The 24,035-nt window shown below is 47.1% G+C and overlaps 11 protein-coding genes across 12 annotated transcripts; 8 read left to right on the forward strand and 3 right to left on the reverse strand.

Annotated features, from left to right (window-relative positions):
* Positions 1-557: 557 nt before the first annotated feature.
* FOXG_13331 (uncharacterized protein) lies at positions 558-2,577 on the reverse strand. The gene has a single exon (XM_018393289.1). The coding sequence runs from the start codon at positions 2,397-2,399 to the stop codon at positions 753-755; it is 1,647 nt and encodes a 548-aa protein (XP_018252524.1). The 5' UTR covers positions 2,400-2,577; the 3' UTR covers positions 558-752.
* A 2,219-nt stretch (positions 2,578-4,796) lies between these two features.
* On the forward strand, positions 4,797-5,608 carry FOXG_13332 (uncharacterized protein; the record flags this gene model as incomplete). Its single annotated transcript, XM_018393290.1, has 3 exons — positions 4,797-5,047; positions 5,093-5,163; positions 5,226-5,608. 3 exons carry the CDS (start codon positions 4,797-4,799, stop codon positions 5,606-5,608), a joined length of 705 nt encoding a protein of 234 aa, XP_018252525.1.
* Positions 5,609-5,826: 218 nt separating this feature from the next.
* Positions 5,827-6,765, forward strand: FOXG_13333 (uncharacterized protein). Its single transcript, XM_018393291.1, has 3 exons — positions 5,827-5,961; positions 6,010-6,079; positions 6,144-6,765. The coding sequence occupies exons 1-3, from the start codon at positions 5,908-5,910 to the stop codon at positions 6,629-6,631; spliced, it is 612 nt and encodes a 203-aa protein (XP_018252526.1). The 5' UTR covers positions 5,827-5,907; the 3' UTR covers positions 6,632-6,765.
* A 1,450-nt stretch (positions 6,766-8,215) lies between these two features.
* Positions 8,216-9,444, forward strand: FOXG_13334 (uncharacterized protein; the record flags this gene model as incomplete). The annotated part of the gene is made up of 6 exons (XM_018393292.1): positions 8,216-8,394; positions 8,448-8,547; positions 8,601-8,669; positions 8,714-8,777; positions 8,831-9,348; positions 9,397-9,444. 6 exons carry the CDS (start codon positions 8,216-8,218, stop codon positions 9,442-9,444), a joined length of 978 nt encoding a protein of 325 aa, XP_018252527.1.
* Positions 9,445-10,057: 613 nt separating this feature from the next.
* Positions 10,058-11,770, forward strand: FOXG_13335 (uncharacterized protein; the record flags this gene model as incomplete). Its single annotated transcript, XM_018393293.1, has 5 exons — positions 10,058-10,201; positions 10,246-10,414; positions 10,462-10,613; positions 10,663-11,476; positions 11,532-11,770. 5 exons carry the CDS (start codon positions 10,058-10,060, stop codon positions 11,768-11,770), a joined length of 1,518 nt encoding a protein of 505 aa, XP_018252528.1.
* A 366-nt stretch (positions 11,771-12,136) lies between these two features.
* Positions 12,137-12,844, reverse strand: FOXG_21137 (uncharacterized protein; the record flags this gene model as incomplete). Its single annotated transcript, XM_018401469.1, has 1 exon — positions 12,137-12,844. One exon carries the CDS (start codon positions 12,842-12,844, stop codon positions 12,137-12,139), a length of 708 nt encoding a protein of 235 aa, XP_018252529.1.
* A 640-nt stretch (positions 12,845-13,484) lies between these two features.
* Positions 13,485-15,527, forward strand: FOXG_13336 (uncharacterized protein; the record flags this gene model as incomplete). Its single annotated transcript, XM_018393294.1, has 7 exons — positions 13,485-13,589; positions 13,643-13,710; positions 13,780-14,194; positions 14,247-14,289; positions 14,344-14,466; positions 14,523-14,610; positions 14,656-15,527. The coding sequence occupies 7 exons, from the start codon at positions 13,485-13,487 to the stop codon at positions 15,461-15,463; spliced, it is 1,650 nt and encodes a 549-aa protein (XP_018252530.1). The 3' UTR covers positions 15,464-15,527.
* A 555-nt stretch (positions 15,528-16,082) lies between these two features.
* On the forward strand, positions 16,083-17,125 carry FOXG_13337 (uncharacterized protein; the record flags this gene model as incomplete). The annotated part of the gene is made up of 3 exons (XM_018393295.1): positions 16,083-16,333; positions 16,437-16,767; positions 16,814-17,125. 3 exons carry the CDS (start codon positions 16,083-16,085, stop codon positions 17,123-17,125), a joined length of 894 nt encoding a protein of 297 aa, XP_018252531.1.
* Positions 17,126-17,964: 839 nt separating this feature from the next.
* FOXG_21138 (uncharacterized protein) lies at positions 17,965-18,075 on the forward strand (the record flags this gene model as incomplete). Its single annotated transcript, XM_018401470.1, has 1 exon — positions 17,965-18,075. One exon carries the CDS (start codon positions 17,965-17,967, stop codon positions 18,073-18,075), a length of 111 nt encoding a protein of 36 aa, XP_018252532.1.
* Positions 18,076-21,279: 3,204 nt separating this feature from the next.
* FOXG_21139 (uncharacterized protein) lies at positions 21,280-22,317 on the forward strand (the record flags this gene model as incomplete). The annotated part of the gene is made up of 1 exon (XM_018401471.1): positions 21,280-22,317. One exon carries the CDS (start codon positions 21,280-21,282, stop codon positions 22,315-22,317), a length of 1,038 nt encoding a protein of 345 aa, XP_018252533.1.
* Positions 22,318-22,408: 91 nt separating this feature from the next.
* FOXG_13338 (uncharacterized protein) lies at positions 22,409-23,794 on the reverse strand. 2 transcript variants are annotated; one of them, XM_018393296.1, is made up of 3 exons: positions 23,624-23,794; positions 22,619-23,576; positions 22,409-22,572 (listed from the first exon to the last, which is right to left on the reverse strand). In XM_018393296.1, the coding sequence occupies exons 1-3, from the start codon at positions 23,735-23,737 to the stop codon at positions 22,529-22,531; spliced, it is 1,116 nt and encodes a 371-aa protein (XP_018252534.1). In that variant the 5' UTR covers positions 23,738-23,794; the 3' UTR covers positions 22,409-22,528. The 2 variants fall into 2 exon arrangements, with proteins under 2 accessions (XP_018252534.1, XP_018252535.1); XM_018393297.1 differs by having other exon boundaries at positions 22,619-23,794.
* Positions 23,795-24,035: the final 241 nt, after the last annotated feature.

Here is a 24,035-nt window from a genome sequence, read left to right on the forward strand (position 1 = left end):
CGTCCGTCTTTATTGGTGAATGCGAGCTTTAACTTCCAGAAGTGAGCACCCGTTAATGCCGTGCATATGCAAGCTTGCACAGACTTATCCACAGCGGGTGTTTTTGGAGGATTCGTTGGGGAAGTGGCAGAGCATCCACATGAGGATCAATCGAGTTCCAGTGGCTTATTGTAATCATTCCAAAAATACGCACAAAGCCGTCTGTTCTGGGGTTCGAACACGCGAACTTGAAAAAGTAAAATTCTGCGCATTTTGCTCTCCATGATATGTTGGTTGATATTGCGACTGAGCAAGAATTAGTTCAACCTCCGAAGCAAACGAGGAATTCGTCGTCAACCATCTAAATCACAGTCTTTTGAGTAAGTTGCTCGGAGACATAAGTTTTGAAAAAGAATACAAACATCGCTTGACTCGATCGACAACTCTTTCACCCTCAAATCGACATTTGTGTGAACAATTGCGAAACCTGCTTCTCTACAGGGTAGCTTCACCCAAGGAACAAACGCGTCACGTCGCGCGAGTGCTTGGCTTCTAAAAGGAATGACCTGTGAAACCGAGCATACCTTTCAAATTCACATCAATTGTGGCATTTTAAAATTAAAAAGTTGTAAAGTGAAGTTGGGTTCTATGCCCATTCAATTGCTGTATATTCTTCATTGCTCGAGGTCGAGGTGAGTAAATAAATGATGATAATTACAAGAAAAGTTCAATCGCGCTGTGTCGCGTCGCGATTTGACTACAGCCAACGCTCTTTACTGGACATAGCGACGAACACGGCTGTTGGAGCCAATGCACTGGGAGTAATAGTCGTTCATCTTCTTGCAAGAAGATCCAGAAGGGCACGTGGTAGCACCAGTCCAGTTCTTGCCTCCGCATTGACCGTACATCTGAGCGGTGGAGGAACCCGTGGAAGAGGAGGAGTCGGCGGCAGCCTCAATCTCATCGTCGCAGTCGCCAGTAGCGACGGGCTTCTCCTCAGTCTTGGAAGGAGTAGCGTCCGTTTCCTCCTCGCAGTCGTCGGAACCGACAGGCTTGACCTCAGCATTCGCTACGGGCTCAGCCTCAGTCTCCTCGGGGTAATCGGGAAGGGCCTCTTGCTCGTTGACAGCCTCAGGGGTGGTCTCAGGAGCAGTCTCGGGGGTGCTCTCGGGAGTAGTCTCAGGCGTAGCGGGAGTGGTCTCGGTAGCATCATTGCCAGACTCGGGGCTTTGAGATGGGGCGGAATCAGAGCCAGATCCGGAGTTGGAGCCGGAACCAACGTTGGCGGGTCCAACGCTACCAAGGACAAGAGCAGTGACTTCGCTGGCAGAGACGGGGGTGATGATATTGTCCTTGTTCTTTGCAACAGCGTCAAGACCGCTCTCACCCTTCAAAGAGGGAATGTCACCGCTGCTGGTAGCAGAGTTGGGCACGCAAGCACGGCCAAGGGCAGATTGACAAGCAGAAGCATCGCTCTCATCAGCAACGAAGAGGGTGTTGACGGAAGCAGCCTCCTTGGTGATGGGAGTGTCGACACCATCAAAGACGTTACCCTCAATGATAGCATTAGCTCCCTGGTAAGCATCAAAGGCATGGCCCTTCATGTTCTGGAAGTAGTTGTTGGTAGCGTGGAAGTAACCGTTGGTACCAGGCTCACCAAGCTTGGGGGCTCGGCCAGCGACGTCGTGGAAGTGGTTGCGGTCAAGAGTGACCTGGTCACCCTCACCGTAGAACATCATGGTCCAGTAGTGGTTGCCGTTGCAAGAAGCGGAAGTGTCGGTGACACCGTCGAATTCGGAGTTGGAGATGGTGAGGCGGGAGCCGTCGTAGTGGGAGACGATGAACATGCGACCGACCTTGGAGAACTTGCAGTGATCGATCCAGACACCATCGTTGAGACCCTTGAGCTCGAGAGCGTCACCACCCCATACAACACCGGGGTTGATGTTGGTGAACTCAATGCCCTGGACAATGACGTTCTTGGATCCCTTCTTGATTGAGAGACCCTTGCCCTTGAGAACAGCCTTTCCGTTACCGATGATACTCTTGTTGCTACCAACGGGAAGGGGCTCAGGGCCAGCAGCGTCGTAAGTGATGGAGCTAACAGCGACATTGTCATCACCGCCGCAAGAAAGATCACCGAGGTAAAGCTGACCACCATTGCTGGCACTGCAGCTCTTGCGATCACAACCAGCACCAGTCTTGACATCTCCAGTAAAGTCAAACTCTTTGTCGAGATAGATAACACGAGGAGTGTCATCAGCAAGAAGCGTAGCAAGCTCCTCAGCAGAAGAAGGCGTAACGGCCTCTCCCTCACCACCAGTAACACCAGCAGCAAAACCATAAGCCTTGCCCGAAACACTCTGAGCAGAAGCCGTAGCGGCAGCAGCCAAGATGGCAGCGATACTTTGCAGACGCATATTGAATAGAGAAATGAATGACAAGCCGTGAAAAGGAATAAACGAATGACTTAGGCCGGCCTAAGATGTAGCGAATGAATGAGAGCCAAATGAAGGAAAGTAAAGAGCAGTACCAAAGAAGTGAGAGAAAGTGATAATAGTTGATGATGTTGGGACCCTTTTAGATGTCTTGTTGTCGAAAACGGGCTAGGCCGAGATGGTATGTTGAGCCGATTGTCTGACGCGAAGTGTCTCATGCCCCTGTTGTAGTGACCCAAACGGCTGGCGCCAAGATGACCTTGAAACGGTGACGGAAAAATTATGCTTATTACCCATGCTTATTTGAGAAGAAGTTTAGTTTCGAGGTCTGTGTTTTATTCGTGGAAAAGGCTATATAAACACTGATGAAACAATTGACAGTTTCCTTCATTTCACCACGAGAACTTCGTCACTAAATTGAACAACATGTTTTGAGAGACTGTTTGACTGAGCACTGCTCTATCGATAAGTTCGGATCCGGAGCGAGAATACGCGCTTCTTGGCCGTTTTTGAGTCCCATTGGCTCACTTACGTTGTTCAACTCCGGGAAACCCTAGCACGATTGTGGACCTGTTTATGCCAAGGATTGTGTTTGTATCAGGTGAATGGCACAGCAATCTCTGGCCTGAATTGCGGATCACGTTTCTGCAACTCGAGATGAATTTTCCGTTTACTGGGGAGTTAGGCGAGCCAATGTCGTCTCCCTTTGTTTCAACAACGAACAATTCCAAGGGTATAAAGGGTAATTATGCTTGTCAGAATAAATAACTTGAAGAACATATGTTCGATGTGACGTGCTGATGTGATCGACAATCTTATCAATCACCCGGAGAAGATTGTCATCCTAAGCCATTGAGCTACGATAATTGCAAGAATATGACGAGCCAGATGATGTATCTTTGCTCTAATGACAACGATTATTCGTACTGACTTGATCATCCATTGTTATACATGCTTGATCGTGCTGGGAACATTACATTTCAGCGATGACCAATAGTGTCTGTCACGAAAGTCATGTGAACCGCAATAAAAGATAGGCTCAATAGGCAGCCTTCTAATTGTTCCATCTGGGACTGTCCCTGAGCAGGCGAGTTGAGCAAGGATTAGATTTTATTACGCTGAGCTTAGCTCCTTGCTTTCTCCTTGTCTTTTAGTATTGAGAGTTCTTGTGGACTAAACCACCGATACGTGAGCGTGAAGACGAGCTAATTGCACCGAAGTAAGCTTGAGAATGAGGTTAAGAGACCTTGCATTGTCTACGATGAGAATGAAGTGAGGCTGATTGATGTGGGCCATGCGGTGTAGATAAGGGAGATCAAGCTAAGATAAGCTCCGCCAGATTTCCCGACAGCATTTCGATGTGTTAAGAACCAAACTAAAGTTTATTATAGAGCGTGAACACATGCCGCAAGAGAATCTAAGCTTATCCTTATCCAATAAAGATTACCGGGATGACTGTGCAGTAGCCGGTTCAACCAATCGTAGAACTCCAAGAGTTGATAGGGAATTTTGATCAACATCCGTAGGGCTCACGCGACTCAATCTCAGCCCTGACAATCGAGACTTGAACTATATCACATTGCAAGATATAATGCGTCACTTCCGATAGGCTGCCTCAAGAAAAGAGGCAGCATCCTATTTCCGCCCTATAAGACTTTGGTGTATTTAGGTAAGGTGCTATACCCTGCAAGAGCGAGTGGCTGATTGTCGCCTGGAAGACTGTTACCCGGCGTCTGTGCGAGCTCTGCTTTTCATACAGCAGACAGGAAGTCAGCAGCTCAATAGCAACAGCGTATAAAGACCGACCCCGTAGTTATATCCGTTCAAAGAAAAATTCGCGTGGTGTACACTTGAGTGATATCTACTTCCAGGAAATGGCTGCTACACCAACAATTGAGCCCCACGGGCACGGTTTGGCCCAGCTCATCACCTCTATTCGGCATCCTGACTACCGTTGTTGTTTTTCTGCGGACGTTCATTCGCGTGAAAAATGGCGTTTTTGGAGTAGATGATATCCTGATGTTTATTGGATATGTTGGTTTCATCACCGGAATGTCTATAGTAACCATGCAGCTAACATTCAGATACAAGATCTTGTTTGCAATACTTGCCGGCGTAAGCTCTAAAGCTACATACTATGGAGCAGGTCAACGAGATGCGGTCCTTCCGGAGGGTATTTACCCTCATGGAAAGTTTGTATGCCATCCATACCTCCTCTATTTCCTTGTGCCTGGCTAACGACCTGGCGTTCAGTTTGTCTGGCTCTTCCAAATATTCTACTGCGCATCCCTCGTTTTTATCAAAGCCTCCATTTGCGACGCCCTACTTAGAATTGCAGTTATACCGTGGCACCGAGTGGTTGCATGGATGACACTTGCCATGGCTGTTATTTGCGCCATGATTGTGTTCATAAGCCTTTTCGTGCTCTGCAAGCCATTGTCAGCAACATGGACTGGTGACGGAAAATGCTCACCTCCTTCGGCTTTGGTCATTCTGGCTTGTTTTGTCTCGGCTTCCTCTATATTAACCGACATTATCTGTGCAGCACTACCTGCTTTGATGCTATACAAGGCGCAGATGAAACTAGCGACAAAGGTATCTATCAGTATGGTGCTTGGGCTTGGTGCTCTGTAGGTCAAACTTGGGATCAATATTCGTTTCACTAACTGGTGCAGTGCATCGGTTGCTACAATTATTCGAATGCCATTTGTATTGTTTTACTTCCACCCTAATCCGGACTATCTTTGTCAGTCATTTCTTCTTGATTCTAAAAGGTTTGAACAAATTATCTCTCTAACATGAGTCAAGATCGGCATTGCCATGTTTCTCTATGGAGCACCGTCGAAGCAGGCATTGGGATTATAGCCGGTTCTCTCTCTGCCTTGAGAAAGTTTGTCAAACGCTGGATTACCTTTGACAGCACAGCTCGCCAATACTCGCCACCCAAGTCATACGGGGGATCGCATGGGTTGGGAATCACTAGTCATATCGGAACCGCAAGCCGCATTAAAGGGTTCAACATATCACGAGGCGTGGAGAATGACGGCAAGGACCACTGGGAAGGTCTTGATGATGGCTCATCTGTGAGAGGGATTATTGTTACCGTGGACGTGGAAATGCATACATTGGAGAACAATGCGGAGTCAATAGGATCTCGTGTTTCAGATGAGACATATGCAAGACCAGCTTAGTATAGTGACGGGTCGAGTGTGGAAATGTCATGTATTGGCAATAGACTATATTTCTTCATTCTAATAAGATTAATTACTTTACTTAACTTAATAATAAATTATTATATATGCTTGAACGTGCTGGGCAAATTGTACTGTATCGATGACTAAGGATCACGGGTGTCATGTGTGATGTTATGTTGTGACTCATCAATCCTCTTCTCGGCTTCGGACCGTACCTAAGTTTCGATCTCTTACCAAAGCGCCTCTAATTATCTAGTTTGGGGCACCAAACGCTTCTAAGCCGAACATAGTGAACCATGGCCTCAACGGATAGCGCTGATGGTGTCCCATCTGAGGACATACCTGATCAGGCAAGTCGAAAAGAAATTAAGGCTTCGCAAGGCTGACCTGGACCTCAGCTCTGGCCTCACCTCTTTCGAACAAGACAAGACGGCTGCCCCATTGTAGTGATGACTTGCGGAATTGCTGGTAAGCCAGACGAACCATTCAACTACTTCAATAAAAAGGCACGGCTGCTGATCAAGATGTACAGGCGCCGGAAAGTCAACTCTCGCCAAAGCTATCGTGACTCAACTTCCAAACTTTAAACGACTTTCAAACGACCAAATCATTTACGAGTCTCATGGTCTTTACAATATTGACTACCCCGCAGAACAGTACGAAGTGTACCAACAGGAAGCAAGCCAGAAACTTATCGCAGAACTTGAACGTATCCTGCAAGACAAGACCAACGATGTAGTACTAGACTTATCGTTCTACGATAAAGAGTATCGCGATGAGTACAAAGATATTGTGGAACGTAACGGCGGTCGCTGGGTGCTGGTATATCTCGATGCTGGCCGAGATCTTCTGAGGAACCGGATTCAACGACGAAGAGCCGAGAGGGACTCATTAGACGCGAAGGATCCTGAAAGAAATGGTGACTCAGCCTTTGATATCGATGATGAGACCTTTGCTATGTATTTGGGTGGGTTTGAGCCACCAAGTGGCGAAGGGGAAATTGTCATCAAGGTAGAATGATGTTGAAGGTTCCAAGGAGAGTAGCAACTTCACTCTGCTATAACCTGTGGCAAAGCTTGTATTTCCTCCCTATTACTCATAACTTCACGTCACGCTTCATGTATCGTGCTTTTTGCGTCTTGTCCAAGTCTGAACTTACTGCCTAGAGAAAGCCTCGAGGTAGGTCTACCAAAAGGCTCACGTGCCCTGCCGCTGGCTTGCTCGAGCAGCAAACATGGCATGATCCTCGGGACAGAGTATATATCACTGTCAACTGGAGGCTTGTAGATACGAAGGCTGACGCCCGGTCGTTCAATGTGACTCCCCCCCCAATACGCGACGAAATCCGCAAGTTGGTCATAGTCTTCCAAAGACCAGGCTCAATCGAGCCGCCCAAGTGCCCCCTTCAATGATGAGATGTGGAAAAATCTGTTTAGTCAGCTTCAAACTCTCCAGCTTGTTATAGAAGCACCAATACCCGTACGGATAACAGTTATGGGGGATGGGACCATGGTTTTTGGACCCATCCCGAAGACGGCGCGCTTGATTAGCCCACGACATCTGGAAAATAGCGGGGGATGGGAATTGAGACTAACTCCGCAGCTGGAGGCCTTGAGTAGGATGTTCCCTGACACCCTGAAGATAGAGGTTAAAGCAGAGAACCTAGACCTTGTTATTAAAATGGTTGAACGGATATTGCCGAACCGCTGCAAATTTCCTAGACTTGGGGCAGATCATCGATACTTTGTATTTCAGAGAAAGCTTGTGCGTCACAGAGTATAGTAGGATGGGTAAAGAGAACAGGTTTCTTCAAGACCAGAGACATGTGGCTAATGATTATGAGTTTCTGTGGGAGAGTTTCAGGGATGGGATTGCCCAGAAAGTTTACAAAGGCGATTGAGGCCAGTTCTTCGGATTGGAATGTCGACAAGAAGACTGTATTCTCTTCACAACGTAAAAAAAAAAAAGAAAAGCAGAATTCTATGTAAATCACCACTTCTTCAACCACGAAGCGATTGTGGGAAGCTGTCATGGCACAGAATGGTCTTATCAAAGGCGCTAGGTTTTAGCTTATATCTACCGAATAAGTGGTGACGTGGATGTGAAATTAGGTAAGGCCATTAACTGATAGCCGTACCTGAAATTGGGGAAAAGAAAGGTATATGCGGGATTTTCAGGTCAAAATTGATTCGAAGCGGCGTCAGGATTAGCAGGCATAGAGCCAAGAGTGTTGAACATGCTGTGTCCGAGATTGTAAACTTTCCCCTGTGAACGATCTATTGAGACTACTGGAAAAGCATCGCGACCTTCTTCAGCTACTATACTGCTGATTTAGGGCATGCTTGTGACGATGTAATGATCTGCTTTCTGACAGTCTGACCTGGGAATAGCGTCGTTGCCGGATCCAGCCCGAGCATCAAGTACCATTCGGGCTTTTCCCGGGCATGCTTTGGAAGACTTCCGTGTCAGTTAGTTGGCTACCCCGCAAGCCATGACTTGAATTTGGATCTCGACAAGATGCCCAGAATCACTATTTATGCATAGCTCAAGGACTAGTCCGATGGTTGAAAGTCGACACTAGTTGAGTGCGTGCTACTGAACAACATGGCTGCTCAATATCCCGACTTCGACAAGCTTCCACTGGACAAGACTGGCCCTCTGGGTAATGCATGGGGACTTTGGGGAAACGACGACCAGCTGGGAACTCTGAATCATTTGACAGATGAGGCAGTTGAACAAGCAGCAAGAGAGAACATCAAGACTGGGACCAGGCTGTCATTGAAGTAAGTGAGGTCGTGGTAGAACTAAAGTACACTGGCGCTAACTTACGATGAAGCTGGTCAATGAAGGGAGCTTCATACCCTAAATTTGCTCGCAAGAATTTGGATCTAAGGCTGATCAATAAGGCTCCTCTGAAGCATGCCCATGACGATGAAGTGGGCTTCCCTCACCCGCACCGAACCTTCTGAAGCTGATCGTGATGCGACAGTGGAGCTTCAATTCACAATGTAGTTCGCAGTGGGATGGCTTCCGACATTATGCTTATCAAAATGAAGCCGTGGGTTCACACCAGCTGTCCCTTAGCCAAGGCTAACAGCACAGTTGTACTACATGGGCCGCAAAGCCGAGGAGTTTGCCGCATCGGACCACCCGAATAGCATCCACCGTATGGTCCAGCTCATTGACAGATGCAACGAGCTATTGACTAACCAGTTATAGATGTCTCAGCCAAAGGAATCGCGGGCCGCGCTGTCTTCATTGACTGGTATTCATGGGCGCTCGCTCAGGGCCTCGAAATCGATGCCATGTCATCATACGAGGTCCCCTTTGACCAGATCGTCAAAACTCTGGGGTTTCAAAACATGAACCTTGACTCTTTGCGAGCGGGGGACATCGTCGTAATTCGCTTCGGATATCTGTCCCAATACGAGAATATGGAGCCTGCTAAGCGCGAGTATCTCGACAAACTTTACCAAACGAAAAAGCCAGATAATATTGGACTCAAGCCGTCCGATGAACTTTTGAGGTTCCTCTGGAATAGTAAGGTTGCGGCGATCTGCGGAGACTCACGGTCGTTGGAAGTTTGGCCATGTAAAGACCTGGACTGGCATTTGCATGAGTGGCTTCTGGCAGGTTGGGGTATGCCTATTGGGGAACTCTTCTATCTGGAAGAACTTGCCAAGACATGTAAGGCGCTGGAGAGATACACTTTCTTCATGTCAAGTTCACCGATGAACGTGGGTTTGTTCCTTGATTGCCATGCTGGACGACGCTAACTTTGGTAGGTACCTGGGGCTGTTGCAAGCCCGCCAAATGCCCTTGCATTCTTTTGAGGTGGCGGTTTTTGAGAGATGGATAACATAGTTACTATACGTAGAGGCATATGGATGCCTTGATAAATACTTATTGGAGCGATAAATGCTAGCGATAAGCTGTTTCAGCATCGTGTCTTCCAACCTGCTGGCTTGCTGTCGTGATTACTCTGCTACCTCCATTGGAACCTTGAACATGACAAATATCAAGGCCCATTGTGAGTCACTATCGGGTCCTGCTCAAAATCACTCGTCTGAAGCAGTAAACCTATCCTTAGGAACCAGGTCTTTTCCCGAGGCCGGAAAATGTCCGATTGATGTCAAGTTCCGCTGACACGACAAAACTATTTCCGACCAAGGCAAGGTTCACTCGCTTGACGTAACTCAGGCAAGGAAGAACCTAGTCAGTAGCCAGTACTAAGTCCCTTCTAGCTCAATAAAGCATATGAAGTGAGATGCGGGGTCCCCATGGGGTTGAGGTCAGGGATCAGTAGCACCGGAGCGCACCCGATGGACAGAGTTGCTTTGATCACCATGATTCAGGTCAACATATATACCATGCTTAACCCCGTGACAGAGTGAGTAGGTAGGCAAAAAGTTACTCCACAATCCATGAGACGTATCCCTACGAGCCATGGACCAAAGCGACAACAAAGCCCTTGAGGTAGACGACAAGTTTGTCGAGCACGCTCCCGATGCCTATCCAGGCCTATCACCAGAAGATGCTGAGTTTATGAGGGGGTACGAAGGAAAGACTGGCAAGAAAGTCGTCAAAAAGGTATGTCAAACATGCGGCAAAGCAGCTTCAACTGACGCGTGCAGATTGACTTTCGACTCCTCCCCATTATGGCCGTTCTGTATCTACTTGCGCATATCGACCGAGGAAATATTGGAAACGCGAAAATCGAGGGGATGGACAAGGATCTTGGCCTTGTTGGAAACCAGTACAACATCGCCAGCACTATCTTTTTCGTGCCCTACATCATTTTCGGTAAGTTCTCACAAGAAAACTGGGGGACACATGCTGATAAACTATAGAGGTACCTTCCAATATTGTCTTGAAGAAGGTTAGAGCGAGCATCTGGCTGTCATTCTTGGTTATTTGCTGGGGAACCGTCATGACCTGCATGGGAGTAGTGCAGAACTTCCGAGGCCTTGTTGTGTGCCGAGTAATTCTCGGAGTATTCGAGGTAAGTGGCACTTCCTTCTTCTGCTCGACCATGCTGACTCGTAGGCCAGGCAGGTTTCTTCCCAGGTGCCGTCTTCATCGTCTCGAGCTGGTACCCCCGTCACGAACTTCAGCAACGTCTCGCCATTTTCTACACAGCTTCAGCATTTTCTGGTGCACTCAGTGGCCTTCTGGCTTTCGGAATCGCTCGTCTCGATGGTGCTAGAGGTATTGCTGGATGGCGCTGGATCTTCCTCATTGAAGGAGCTGTGACTATCGCAGCTGGTCTGGTGATGCCCCTACTCATCATTGACACTCCCGAAAGAGCCAAGTGGCTCTCAGATGATGAGAAGCGATATGTGGACCTCCGTTTGCGACTCTCTGGAGTCAGATCAAACACGGAAGAGGGCGACAAGTTCTCGTGGAAGCTGCTCTTCAAGACCATGGTTGATTGGAAGGTGTTGCTGGGAATTATTCTCGCTTGGGCTAATTCTGTCCCCAATGCTGCCTTCAAGTTCACCATGCCCCAGATCATCAAGCAGCTTGGATTCTCAACTGCACAATCACAGCTTTTGACAATGCCTCCATATGTATGTGGTGGTATTGCTGCATGGTTATCTGGAAGATTCTCGGACCGTTTGTCGTGGCGTATGACTTTTATTGTTGGGCCCATGTCTGTACTCCTTGTCGCCCTGGCTGTGCTGTTCAATTACTCCAAGAACGTGGCGGATAATGTTCCAGCCATGTATGTTGGTGTTATGCTGGCTCAGATCGGTATTTATCCACTTCTCCCAGGTATCAGCGCATGGACAGGTAACAACCTTGCACCGTCATGGAAGAGATCTATTGGTCTGGCTTGGCTTTTGGCTGCAGGAAATCTTGGCAGTAAGTTTACCCATGGGAGTCTCATTATCAACGTTCCCCTCTAACACAACAATAGGCCTCATTGGAACAAACATCTTTCTCGATAGAGAAAGCCCTCAATATCCGACTGGGTATGGAGTCTCACTCGGGATTATTTGCCTGGGTGCTTCCTGCGCTCTGCTCATGGAGTTTTGTCTCTGGAAGTCGAACAAGGCAAGGGCTCAGCGTTCTGAGGCGGAGATACGTCAGAAGTATTCTCAGGAGGAACTGGATGCTATGGGAGAGCGAAGTCCGTTGTACAAGTACACCCTTTAGCCATGGAGAACATGTTGCAGAGTCCTTGGTGGTGTTGGGCATCGATAATAAAATAGCAACTAATTAAGAATTGCCAAATCGATCTCTATCGAGTATCTAAGTATTTATAATGAACTTATTCTAATGAAGTTAATCTTTTAAGAATATGTGGACCAGCCTCTGCTCCTCAACAACAGCCCATTCATATCATGCCTAAGACTGCAGCTCTTGGAGTAACATATCGACAGGCGTCCATGTAGCAGTAGGTAGATTTGCACGCCCAATCATTGTAAGCGACATATGAGTCTATGAAGAACAAGCGGAATTCGGGGCAGGTTGCTTGAACTGAATCGTGATAACTTTCGTTAACAAAAGATCAGAGTAGGGTCAGATGTATAGTCTAGTCGAGTCGTTGATATATAATACGTAATATAACGAAAAAACCGGCATCAAATTCGCAGGTGAAGCGCGTTTGCTCTGTGACCTCAAAGTCGTAGCATACGTGAATTGTAGCGTATCTGTTGGTGATGTCGGAGATAGTGCACATTCATAACCATTTGACGAGAGGTATCCTGTGTCCGGATCGATTGATAGCACTGCCTCCACGGAGCCATCAGTAAGTGTACTAGCTATCTCCAAGACACCTCCGGAGGTTGGTGAATAGCGGACTATAGCGTTGGGAATAGGGCCATCCAGGGCTTTAACTCTGTATGCAATTGGGGCTACAGAAGAAGTGGTGGCGGGAGAAGAGGTCGTTGTATCCGGAGAAGCTGAGGTTGTAGTGAAGAGAGTTGTAGCGTCAGTCGTGGGTGCAGATGATGCCTCAGTTATGAAGTTGGATGTCGAAAGAATAGTCGAGACTGATTCGGTAGACGCGATAGAGCCGGTAGAAACGATGGAGGAGATGGTGGACAGCTCCGACGTCTCAGACGACATTGCTTCGGTCATAGAAGCTGACAAAGCGATTGTAGACGTCGGGTTGCTTGTCTCGGTGGACGAAGACTCGGTAGCGGCAGTGGTAACAACTGAGCTGCTGGGCTTGCAAGGACTAGCCATGCAGCCCAGTCCGAGCGACAACAAGATGTGAAAGCGCATTCTCTTAACGATAGACTAGGGTGAGAGTATGAGGGAAGATTGACTGAAGAGATTCAATGGGAGCGGCGGTCGTCTGGGTCTCCTATTTATGAGGACGAAAAGCAAAGATTTGCAATAGTAAAGCCACAACATCTCTTGAAGGAGCCGCTATTGAATCCACCACCTTGAAACTATCGTGGCCCAACGACGCCTGGATCCTGTAGGTTGCCTTCCGTCGACACGCTAAGCCCACTAAAGCATAAAACGCAGAGCACTAGCTCAGGGACCAGGAGAAGTTGCAGGGGTTGAGTCGATGTCAATGACCTTAATTTCTACCTTAAAAAAAGCATATCATATCCTGGCTAGCATTAATATTTTGGATACTTGGAAGCATTGAATCTTGTCTTCCTCTTTCGTTACGATCTCGGGAATCGAAAGTTGTTAGAATTCCACAAAACTCCTATTGTCCGTTGACTTGCATGAAGGATTGACTAATGCCATTAGCCGGAATCCTGTCAGCCCTAAGATGCCGAGATAGCCTTCATCCCGCAGCCTGAGCTTTATATAAGGACCATGGATAACTTGCTTATGTTTCCCTAAAAGACTGTCTTCTGCTGTCCACGTTGTCTTGCCCATGATCTCGTGGTTCTTTAGTTCAATCATGGCGAGCCATCTTGTCGTCCTTCTCGGTATCCATGGAGTCCTCGCCTCTGGAGGGCCTGTTGTAGATCTTGGGTATGCGGTTTACCAAGGATCTGTGCAAGAGGTAAGAAGAAATACCATTGATGCCGTGACATCGCTGATATGACTGGCGTGAAGGGAACTTCGAATTTGTACAACTTCTCCAACATCAGATATGGTGAACCGCCGATAGGTGATCTTCGATTGTACGTGTCGCATTACCCGATACGATCTGCGATTGCCGATTGTTCTGTGCCGAAATACTGACTTGATAGCGCGAAGCCTGTTGCTCCCAAAGGACGTAATGTCACCATAGACAAAGGCGACGTTGGCCGTATTTGTCCCCAGGCGATAGCCGCTTGGGAAGTCTACACTTCATTCACTGGACCCGACTTCCTAAGTGGCAAGATCTCAACTCTTACAGACGACCACAAACATGCTCTGCACGAGCCTTCAGATCTTGAGATAGTAATAGATCCTAGAGAGAGCGAAGATTGTCTCTTTCTCGACGTTGTCACGCCTGTTGAGACTTTCGATAGCCCAGTAAAGAAACTGGCGCCTGTGATATTCTGGCTGTCTGGAGGTGGATACACGACTGGTGAGAAAGGCTGGTTTGATCCAGCAGGTCTCATCAAGGCGAGCTACGCGTCGAGCCCGGAAGGATTGGTCTTTGTTTCTGCAAATTACCGAGTATGTTGTTGCCAGCTGAAGTCAAGGAAGTTTGAAGGCTGACGAATCACAGCTTGGTGCTCTTGGATGGCTTGCTGGAACGAAACTGGACTCCGGTAATGATGCGAATCGACCTGGTACTGATGATGTGTAGCTGATGAGCAGTTCAGAAACGATGGTAGCCAATGCGGCACTTTACGACCAGAGACTGGCACTTGAATGGATCCAAGAGAATATCCATCAGTTCGGCGGCGATCCAACTCGTGTGACCTTCATGGGCGAATCAGCTGGAGGTTTGTCTTTTTCTAGCCCATGGAAGCGAGCTTCAACACTGACTGGAACCTGACAGGTGCCAGTATTTATCATCACCTGACCGCTTTTGGAGGCAAAGATAAGACAACACTCTTCCAACGGGCAATTCCTCAGAGCACTGGCTGGTAAGACACGCAAAGGTTATGCAGTCTTTGGCTAACGGACTTTAGGGTTCATATCGCAAATGAAAAACTCGAGAATGGTGTTATCGACAAGTTCCTCGCTCTTGCCAAAGTTCCAGATTTGAAAGCGGCTAGAAAGCTGTCAACTGAAGAGGTTCAAGAGGCTAACCGGCTTCTGATCTCAAACTCTGCTTGGGGAACAAGTACTACTGGCCCATTCGTAGATGGGCTATATGTACCAGAGAACCCGGATAAGCTCTTCGCTGAGGGCAGGCATATTCAGAAGGTGGATGTCTTGATTGGCTTCAACGAAGACGAGGGACTGATATTCACATCTCCCGAGTCGAATGACAATGTTGGGTACCGCAAGTTTTTGGAGTCAACATACTCTAACGCCAGCCCCGAGACACTTGATCACATCGAGACAAAGCTCTACCCACCAGTATTTGACGGAAGCTACGGGTACACCAACCAAACGGGTCGTGCCTCCATCACCAAGGCTGAATCGGAGTTCACCTGCAAGTACGGATTCCTGCAGGCCGCGTATGGAAACAGAGCCAAGAGCTACCGTTTCAACGTTTATCCCGGCCTTCACGGTAGTGAAATGCACTATACTTTCTACAATGGTCCAAAAAGAAACCCCCAGGTTGATGAAGCTATTGCTGTTGGGTTTCAAGAGCTCCTAACGAGCTTTGCAGCGATTGGGAACGCGACTTCGCTGGCCGCTCCTCAGGGGGTGCCAGTGTACGGGGAAGAGAGGCGTATGCTTTACATCGGTAACGAGGGCTTCGGTATCACGACGGATGCGACTGTTCCAGAGCGCTGCAAGTTCTGGAAAAGTGGTATTTACCTGTGAGTTTGTATTGTCGCCACAGTTTTTATGCCAAGAGTCGACTGGCGAAGAGATGCTTGCGGCAGCCATCTGCTGTTGGCTTGGGTATCGAGGCTCGATAAGGTCGGAATAGGGTTTTTGTTGTTGTTTGTGATTGGGAGCTTTCCACGACAAATTTGGAAGAGATGGTATTGGAATAGGAATTTGGCAGCTTCGAGAAAATCAAGGTTAAGAGAGTTCTTTTTCCTCTGGCGCTGTTTCGCGGGGCTTTCGTCCAAAGTCTGGTTGACACTGTTCTTCTCTGCTGTTCGTACTTAGTGTTCGTTACTTTATATTCCTTGGAGAGGCCCTTGAATCACTGGGTAGTGGGGCTTGCATGAGATGGATCTCCTGATCGTCCACAAAGTCTGGCCGCCGGAGGTCTTCCCCTTTGCCAAATATCATCCTGAACCTAGACTTTGAACGGAACGGAAGCGCTCTTGATATTAGATATCATTGAACAGAGAACCGACACATCCCTCAAATCTGGAGGGAAGTGGTATGTTGACGATTACTGACCAACACAGATACGTCACTACACCAACACCAACGCAAATTCCACCTTGACCAATCTTCAACCCCCCCCTGTGATGCACCACCCACAATGTCTCCCTCGCCGAATCAGCCCCTTCACCGACTGAGCGTAGAGAACTCTTGGTTTGCAACGCACCCAATACTCTGGACATCCCAACACCTCAATCTTCTGGGCGTTCCCTTCCAGCACTTCGAAGGCCCCCTTCATGCACCACAACCATGCGGTGACGATGTTAAAGACCTTGACGCGATTGAAGTCGTTTACCATGTCACCCGCCTCGCGACGGTTTCGTCAACCGTAATGAAGCTCAAGTCTGCCTTGTATCTTCTTTGTGCTCCAGGAAGCCCGCTTGGGCGCAAGCCGCAAGTTGACTCTTGCTCCCTCTGGCGGGCATCGAAGGGCTAACTTAGTTTGTTTGGACAGATACGCCGCAAAATTCTTTTACGCAAGACGCCCCGTTCACGAAACATTGTGCCATGTTCTTCATGTCGCCAAGCCATCCCCCAAGAAGCAGCCCCCCGTGATCGGCTACGCATACTACAAAGATATCAACCGGGAGCGGCAGAGACGTTTCACTCCTCGGTTGCATCCAAAATCCGACATCAATCACCCCGTCGAGAGACTCTGTCGCCTCTACTTGCGCGAAGTCACTCCAGACAACTGGTCCGACGACCCTTACATCGTCTGTCTGCTGTTGGCGCTGGCACAAGCGCAATCGATCAAACAAAGGGAAGAAAAGCCGGAGACTTTCCCTGTACGTTGATGAACTCTGCGTGTGATACTTTACTGACTCTAATAAGGTGCGGCTCCTCTTGGCGGTCGACGGAGACAAGAATTTCGCCCATGTCTTCCAGGCTGATGTTGATGCGCATATCCTCAAAGCACTCGACGAACCGACACTCGACTTGAATGGAGTTGCATGGCCAAGAATCACACACACGAAGGTAGCTTTACAACCTTACCTGACCTTTCCGGGTCGCATCGTGGCGGAGCTGCTTGGGTCTTACATGGAGGAAAAGGCTGTCGACGGAACGTTGACAACTCAAGCTGAGAAGCGAGAGTATGAGGACGACGCAGAAGCTCCCATGAAAAGAGTTAAGACCACGTTGTAGAATGTATCTCTTACCATGGATACAAGTGCCCTTTGCACAGGCGGAAAAGGATAGTTGAGTGAGTTAATTGACCAACATTGACCTTCAAGCTTTTGATCCATTGTTTCTTTCCTCCACTGTTTCTCATTCGAACTACAAAGAGACAATCTGTGAGTTGAGAACTAGAGATGAAATTACCTTCGTCATGCTGAACAGTCTAGGCATCGTCTCCATTGTTCGGCACTCGAAAGAAATCCTCCCCTGAACACAGCGAGGACAATTCGTCTCACCGGTAATTAAAGAATCGAGATAATGTCACCCACTCAATCCACTGAACAGACATCAAAGGCAAGTACTTAAAGACCTCGAATCTTCTTGCCGGTTGAAAACTCTTCTTCTTCCCGTCCCTTCGCCAGAGATGCAAACTTGGGGATATATACCTTTTAGTCTCTTCCTTTTGCAAAACTTGAAAGGCTGGATTGTAAGATAAGGTTTATTGGTTACTATCGAAAATTCCAAGGCAGAAGTTTGTGTTGTGAAAAGCAATATCCTGAACCAATCACCTGTGTTACCAGCCTAAAGTCTAACCTTGTGGCCAGCAAGTAGCCATACACCTTTCCTCCGGCAGCAAAGAGAACTTCTAACATTCAAATAAGGTGTCAAGAATAATTAGTTTGAAGGCAACCCAAATTAAATCAAGCTTCTCTAACCGTCTTCATTATTTAGGATTAAAGTCCACGGCTTTTCTTTCTCCCCTCGCATTCACCCAAGCATTCACACCATTCCGCTCACTTTCTAGCTGCACTAGTACTACACAACATCTGTCACGCCCTCGTTACCTATCTCCAACCTCAAGCAAGATGGATCCCTTCAACAGCCTCCCTGCTGAGGTCCGAATCAAGATCCTCGGATCTATTCCCTCTCATGCAACCACCGCTCGCATGATCCGAGCCTCGCCTCTTGTTCAATAGCTATCGAACTCGGCCCTATTCAGTCAGAGCATAACATCCAGTCCACTTGATGTCGCGTCAACCGCCATCTGATTCTAGCAACGTGACTCCCGGATCAGCCTCCGCATTAAAATATAGCAAGCTTCCTGACTGATAGAGTGTACATTTCTGGAACTCTTATTTGAGTCTCCTTCTCGACTATATAAACAAGGAGTTGAATACATGGTAAGTTAGTGATTATTGTTTTGGTCTTGGTGTACGGACTGCTCACAAGGTAAAACGATCAGGCAATCTGGGACAAACTTTAGTATTGTATTCCTTGTACAGCATTTACGAAATAATATCACTGTATGGAGTTTCTGGTCATATCACACGGTAGCTATAGGTGGGATAGACTGAGCTTATGTTAAATGTTCATAATTTTACGGGAATAGGAATGTACATAGAAAGAATAAATTTGTTTAAATCTTTGGTAAAATGCTGCTTCTATTAATTACAAGAGTACTCTTGAAGGGAATTAATTACTGCATCACTTTTACAGTACTTATATTGCCAAGCCGTTATTACTCTATTTTACCAAGAACCTTGGCCTTCATTCTTGTCCCTATGATAAGGCTGAACAATATTCCTGACTTTTACTACTTTACAGCTCATGGGTCATAAACTCTAACTCCAATATTATTTACAAACCCGAGTTCCAGCTCATCCATGAGCACTGCGCCTTCTTGAAGTTACTTTCAAGACAAGTTCGGAATGCACCAGGGTGGCAACAACATCTGGACGTTGACATACGAGGATGCAACTCTTCAAGCCCATTGTTTTACAGTATGCGTTCTCCAGTCATTGACTGCTTTCGAGTGCCAGAACTGGGTCCAGAATCCGGAAGCTATACCGTCTATAGAAAGCCTTGCAACTTTCAACATCCAACAGCGGAGAATAGACGCAAATTAGGCGCGAGGTCACGCGCCGCTTTACCCTATTTTGATGACAACGGGCATCTCTGCTGCTTATTTTTTATGTGTCCCGAAGAAGTCTTTAAAGGCTCTCCTCCCAAGTCTGGACACTTGATCTTCGAGATCATGGATGGCAGGCGGTCTCACAATCATCCTTGGTACGGCTGCCCCAGTGTTGGACCGTTTCGGAACTTCGACGAAGTGTCTTGCTTGGGGATACGAATGGAGTGGTATGATGTTTCGACCAATAAATGGGCTACAGTTCAACTCTGTCACAAAGGCGGGACACGGAGAACGACAAGTGATATGCTTGCGGGATGGATAGGAGCCTACACTATCATTCAACTTCTTGAAGGCATCACTTGGATCGGTCCTCTCAATGGTCTACAGAAGAATACACATCTTGGCGCTAAATTAAGTCTTAAGTGTTAGAGAGGGTGCAGTTTTTACTGTCTAATCTGGTAGCAAGATTGACCCCAAGAGATTTAAAAATGGAACCTAAGCTGATATACACAGGAATGTTGAAAATTTACCATATATCTATACCAGCTTGTATCTTTGGGATATCACCACGACTTACAGAGCAAGCAGGCATATCTCTACACTGCTTAGCAAAGACAAGCATTGGTTAGTAAATTTTTACACTTCGGCTAGCCTTTGTCTACTTTTATCCTGTGTTGGTTTTTAGCTGTACTGAGAATACAAGAGAGCAATTCTAAAGATGAGCAACAGAGAAGTTACTGCCACAATAATCTGGCAGGAACGCCTCCACTAAACAATTAACTTTGGCATCCTTGGCGCTTATTGAGAAAGCTATCCAGCTGTCCATGAAGCTTTCAAGCAAAGCGTGCTTAAGTTTTAATTGCTTATTAGGACATTTAATAGGTATGATACTATCGATAGTATCAAGAATGGTGATTATGAGGCCGATGAGCTTCTGTATATCAGATATTACAAGAAGCACCAGCAAGTCTCTCTTTCAAGGTTTCTTGAGTCATCAGCTATGGAGGCATTAGACGACGACTTTTTAGGATCTACAGCCACATATGATTTTCTGGCAATTGGTAAAATCAACACTCTCTTATCGCTTGCCTTTTAGCTGGATTACAATCGCCCTCCCCATCATACACGCGGTAGGCATCCGGTCAGATGGGCCAGGGGGGAGCATTCGCCATTCAGTAAGTCTCCTATTACTAACTTTTTGTAACTTACGGACCATTCTAAAGAAAGCAGGAGAGAGTTAGCCTTAACGTCAGCGACTTTATGGTGGTTCTGGATGGATAAATCGCACGTCTGGATGGCATTATCAGATATCGGCTGATTACCTGAGGACACTGGCCGTATGTTCCTTATGAACAATTCACTTGCAATAAATCGAGCCATAGAAAGGATGGTGTCTTCCAATGCTTGTTCTATGGTCTTTGTGGGCGATGGATTGGTGGCCTCCTAGCTTCCAGTTCTCAAAAGGAGTGGGTAGTAGACAGGAGAGATTGTACTGTGCTCTGCATGTTGTATGATTGATATTTCGTTTAGAACTTCCAATGCCTCCACGAGTTCATATTTTACAGCACCAGTAGATTACATCTGCTCATAATTTACGGCCTGTTCCTTTACATCAGGTGCAGCTCAGTAGGTTAAATCTATCATTATATATACTTTACCAGCTAATTTGTTTTACCTGTCACTAACAGTAGCCAAACAGAGCATCACAAATCAGTCGATTTATATATATCTTAGAGCATTTTACTAATATTTCTAGTAAACAGTAAAATTCATATGTAGAATTTCAAGAAGACCTAATCGATTTATGGAATTTTACTTATACATTTATTATCTGTCCTTTGATCGCCTACAACATGAGTGAGGTCAACTCTAGAGCCACCAAACCGTAGCTGGATTTACCTGCAAGGAGGCTCCTACCCAATTTAGGTAGTTGGGCATAGCATGTAGACACATCGTCACTTATCAGTGGTTCGTAAAATCAGTGCTAACTTACATACATCCGTCCAAACTTGTCCCTCATCAAAACGGTGATTGAACACCCCCCGTCGATAATTGCCCCCTTATCAAAGACAAGTTACCATAAAACTATCACTCCTAACAGGAGTATAAACAAAGTAGAGCTTTTAGCCACGGATAATCAAGTTCTAACAAAAACGAAATCAGCCCATTTTGTTCTCTTGCGCACAAGTCTCAACATCTACGCAGTTAACTACCCCCCCACCGGGGTGACAACGGCATCATCACCAAGCTTTGGCCTCTGTTTGAGCGCATGAGCGAGTTCATCGACGACTACCTCAGCAAGGCAACGGCTCAGAATACTACCGAAGCGTATCTTCAGCCCCCGCGCCGTACATACATTGATACCGTTGACCCGCAGCGCATCACTGTGCATGAATTGAATCCACAAGAGAGACTTCGCCTCTTTAAGGCGTTTATCAAGTTTGAGGTTCTCTGCAAGTTAAACAGCAAACGAGTCCATTCCGCCCTGACAACGATCCCATTGAAGCTGGTGCCCGAATTAAACATCTGGGAGGAGAAGGCTTTGATGTCTGTATATGAATACATGAGAGCCTCTTATAGCGCGATATTTGCCCAGTGCGCAGGCGTACAGGCGTTCAAGCAGTACAAGAAGACTTGCGACCATCTGGGACGGACTAAGCGTGAGGAGTCATTCTTTCTCAAAACAATGTGTTTTGATCCCCATCATCCCTTTCTTCGTCATCAGTTTCCTGCGTATTCAGTCGCCTACCCCGAGGTGCTACCTTGGTGTGGGTTTGATGTGTTATCGCACCTGATGATGGAGGCGAAGAAGGCAAAACGCACACCAATCTGGATTGCGAGGATGTGTTCAAGGTATGACCGGAGGAGCTACGACTGGACTCAGGACACTATTCGTAAAATCGTGGAGAATCTATCTTGGGAGGAAGAAAGAGCTCAATTGAACAATCGACTCGCACGACAGTCCAATCGTACGGATACAGAAGCCAACCAAGCCACGAGAACACAACGCACCATATACCAACAGCGAGCTTGGGGGTTCTTCGATGACGCGAGATTGTGTCCTGGTCAAGAAGCCCATTTCCCGACAGAAGAAGAGATAAAGACAGAGATAGCGAGACTGAAAAACGAACGGATGATGGAAACGAGGAGGCAATGGAAGGAGTACTTTGACAAGAAAAGGTCCAACCCTCCTTGGTACAAGTCCCCAACGAAATGCGAAAGTTATACCGCGGTTATGAAACTGGAAGAAGACCGAGAGATTTATGACGGGGGTTTGACCACTCCACCATTCTTTGCGTTGCATTAGGCGAGACATCGTGAAGGAACTCGAAGGGTAGCACATATGTCACGGGGTTTGACTAAGAGATGTTTGGAGAAGAAACGAAAAGCCTTTGCAGGTAAAACATCATCAAGATATATATAATGGCAGGAGAACTGGGGTTCATAAAACATTTGGATATTATCATAGCGGTTCTTCAACTATCAACTTCCAATTTAAGCCAGTTTTCATGCCTGAATCACTTCTTTTGTGAAACACCAAATGTAGTTAAATGCGGCCAATCTAATCTTGTCAGTGCTATATGTACATCTCGATGTAGAAAACTCACCAAATGTCGTTCTTTGAGTATTAATTCGCGTGACGTCAACTCGCTGACCAACCGTTAAGGATTTGCTCGTTGCCTCGCCGTAACAAAAGCCATAGCGCCCAAAGACAGGGCTCCATTTCGCTCCCTTATCCACTCTTCGATCCTTGTTGAGTTTCTTCCAGACCGTACCGTGATCATCAGTAGCAGTCTTTCCGGTGTTGTAGTCAACAGTGATACTCTGGCATCTATAGCAATTTGCTGTCAACGGCATGCGTACTCCACCTGCAAAAGTGAGTTCGCCCCAGAAATCTTCGGCGAATGCTTTGGAGGCGCCGCGGACAACAATATTGGGACGGAATTTGGTAATGTCCATAGAGCAACCCTCGTCAAGACGTGAAGAAACTTCGTTGTTGGACTCTTCTGTGACGACTAGGTAGTGGGCGAGATCGTTGAAGGCAAGCCGCTCGGGCGGGTGAGATAAAGGAGGGAGAATGTTTTTGATACGCTCGGTGAAAGAGGCTTTCTTCAAAGCGTCTGAGCTGTGAGGAGCCAGGGAACCCAGAACGGCTCTTGACTCGTTCCCGATGTAAACAAGTCGGACTTCATCACCAAGGCGGTCAGAGAACCATTGCGACAGCTCATCTCCCATATCATAGGCTTTGGCCTTGCTGGTATGCAGACTGGTTTCGATCGTCTTCCGACCTTCAACAGCAGGCTTTAGAGGGAAGTCGACGCTATCGTCTGCCTTGTCTCCAGTCCATCTTACCGTGACTTGGCCCTTCTCATAGTCGACTGAAGCTGAAAAGAGAGCGAGTTTCAAGTAATATCCGATCAACATTGTCTCATACGAAAGGTTGCTGTTTTCATCTCGGTTGACCTTTTGCAGGGAAAAGGTCCTGTCTCCCTCGAAACCATATGGGCCGAGACGCGCTTTTGTCAAAGAAGTTCCTCGGATACCTTTGACTGGATAAACATATAACTTTGGGATATTGTTAGCTGGAACCTTTTTTGTGTGAGTTTACTTACTTGAGTGACTTCCAATCCAGTTTCCTGCGCCTTGGTACTGGAAACAAGCAGGAAGAAACCTGCCAGGATAGCGAAGGCACTCAAGGCAATTGACAGGATAGTATAGTCATTCATTCTCTTCTTTTTCAGTGATTTTGAGAGTTGAGAGGGGAAGTTATCGAGGGAGCGGAGGGGCATCCGCAGCAGCGATATACAAAGCGTCTCCAGTAGTTCTTAGTAACACTGAGTATGACGTGCGGCTGTCGAGAGCTAAACCACAAGGGGTAAATTGATAGCCCACTGTTGACCAACCGTGGCATCGCATTGGTTCGGTAGTCGATTGGGACTAGGACGAACAGAGAAGGAAAACGGACCTCAGTTCTAGGGTGAGCATCCGAAGTTTTCGAACCCATCCAGCTCCACCAAAAAAAAC

Source organism: Fusarium oxysporum, chromosome 12 (genome assembly GCF_000149955.1).
Source record: "Fusarium oxysporum f. sp. lycopersici 4287 chromosome 12, whole genome shotgun sequence".
In the NCBI taxonomy this organism is placed as follows: domain Eukaryota; kingdom Fungi; phylum Ascomycota; class Sordariomycetes; order Hypocreales; family Nectriaceae; genus Fusarium; species Fusarium oxysporum.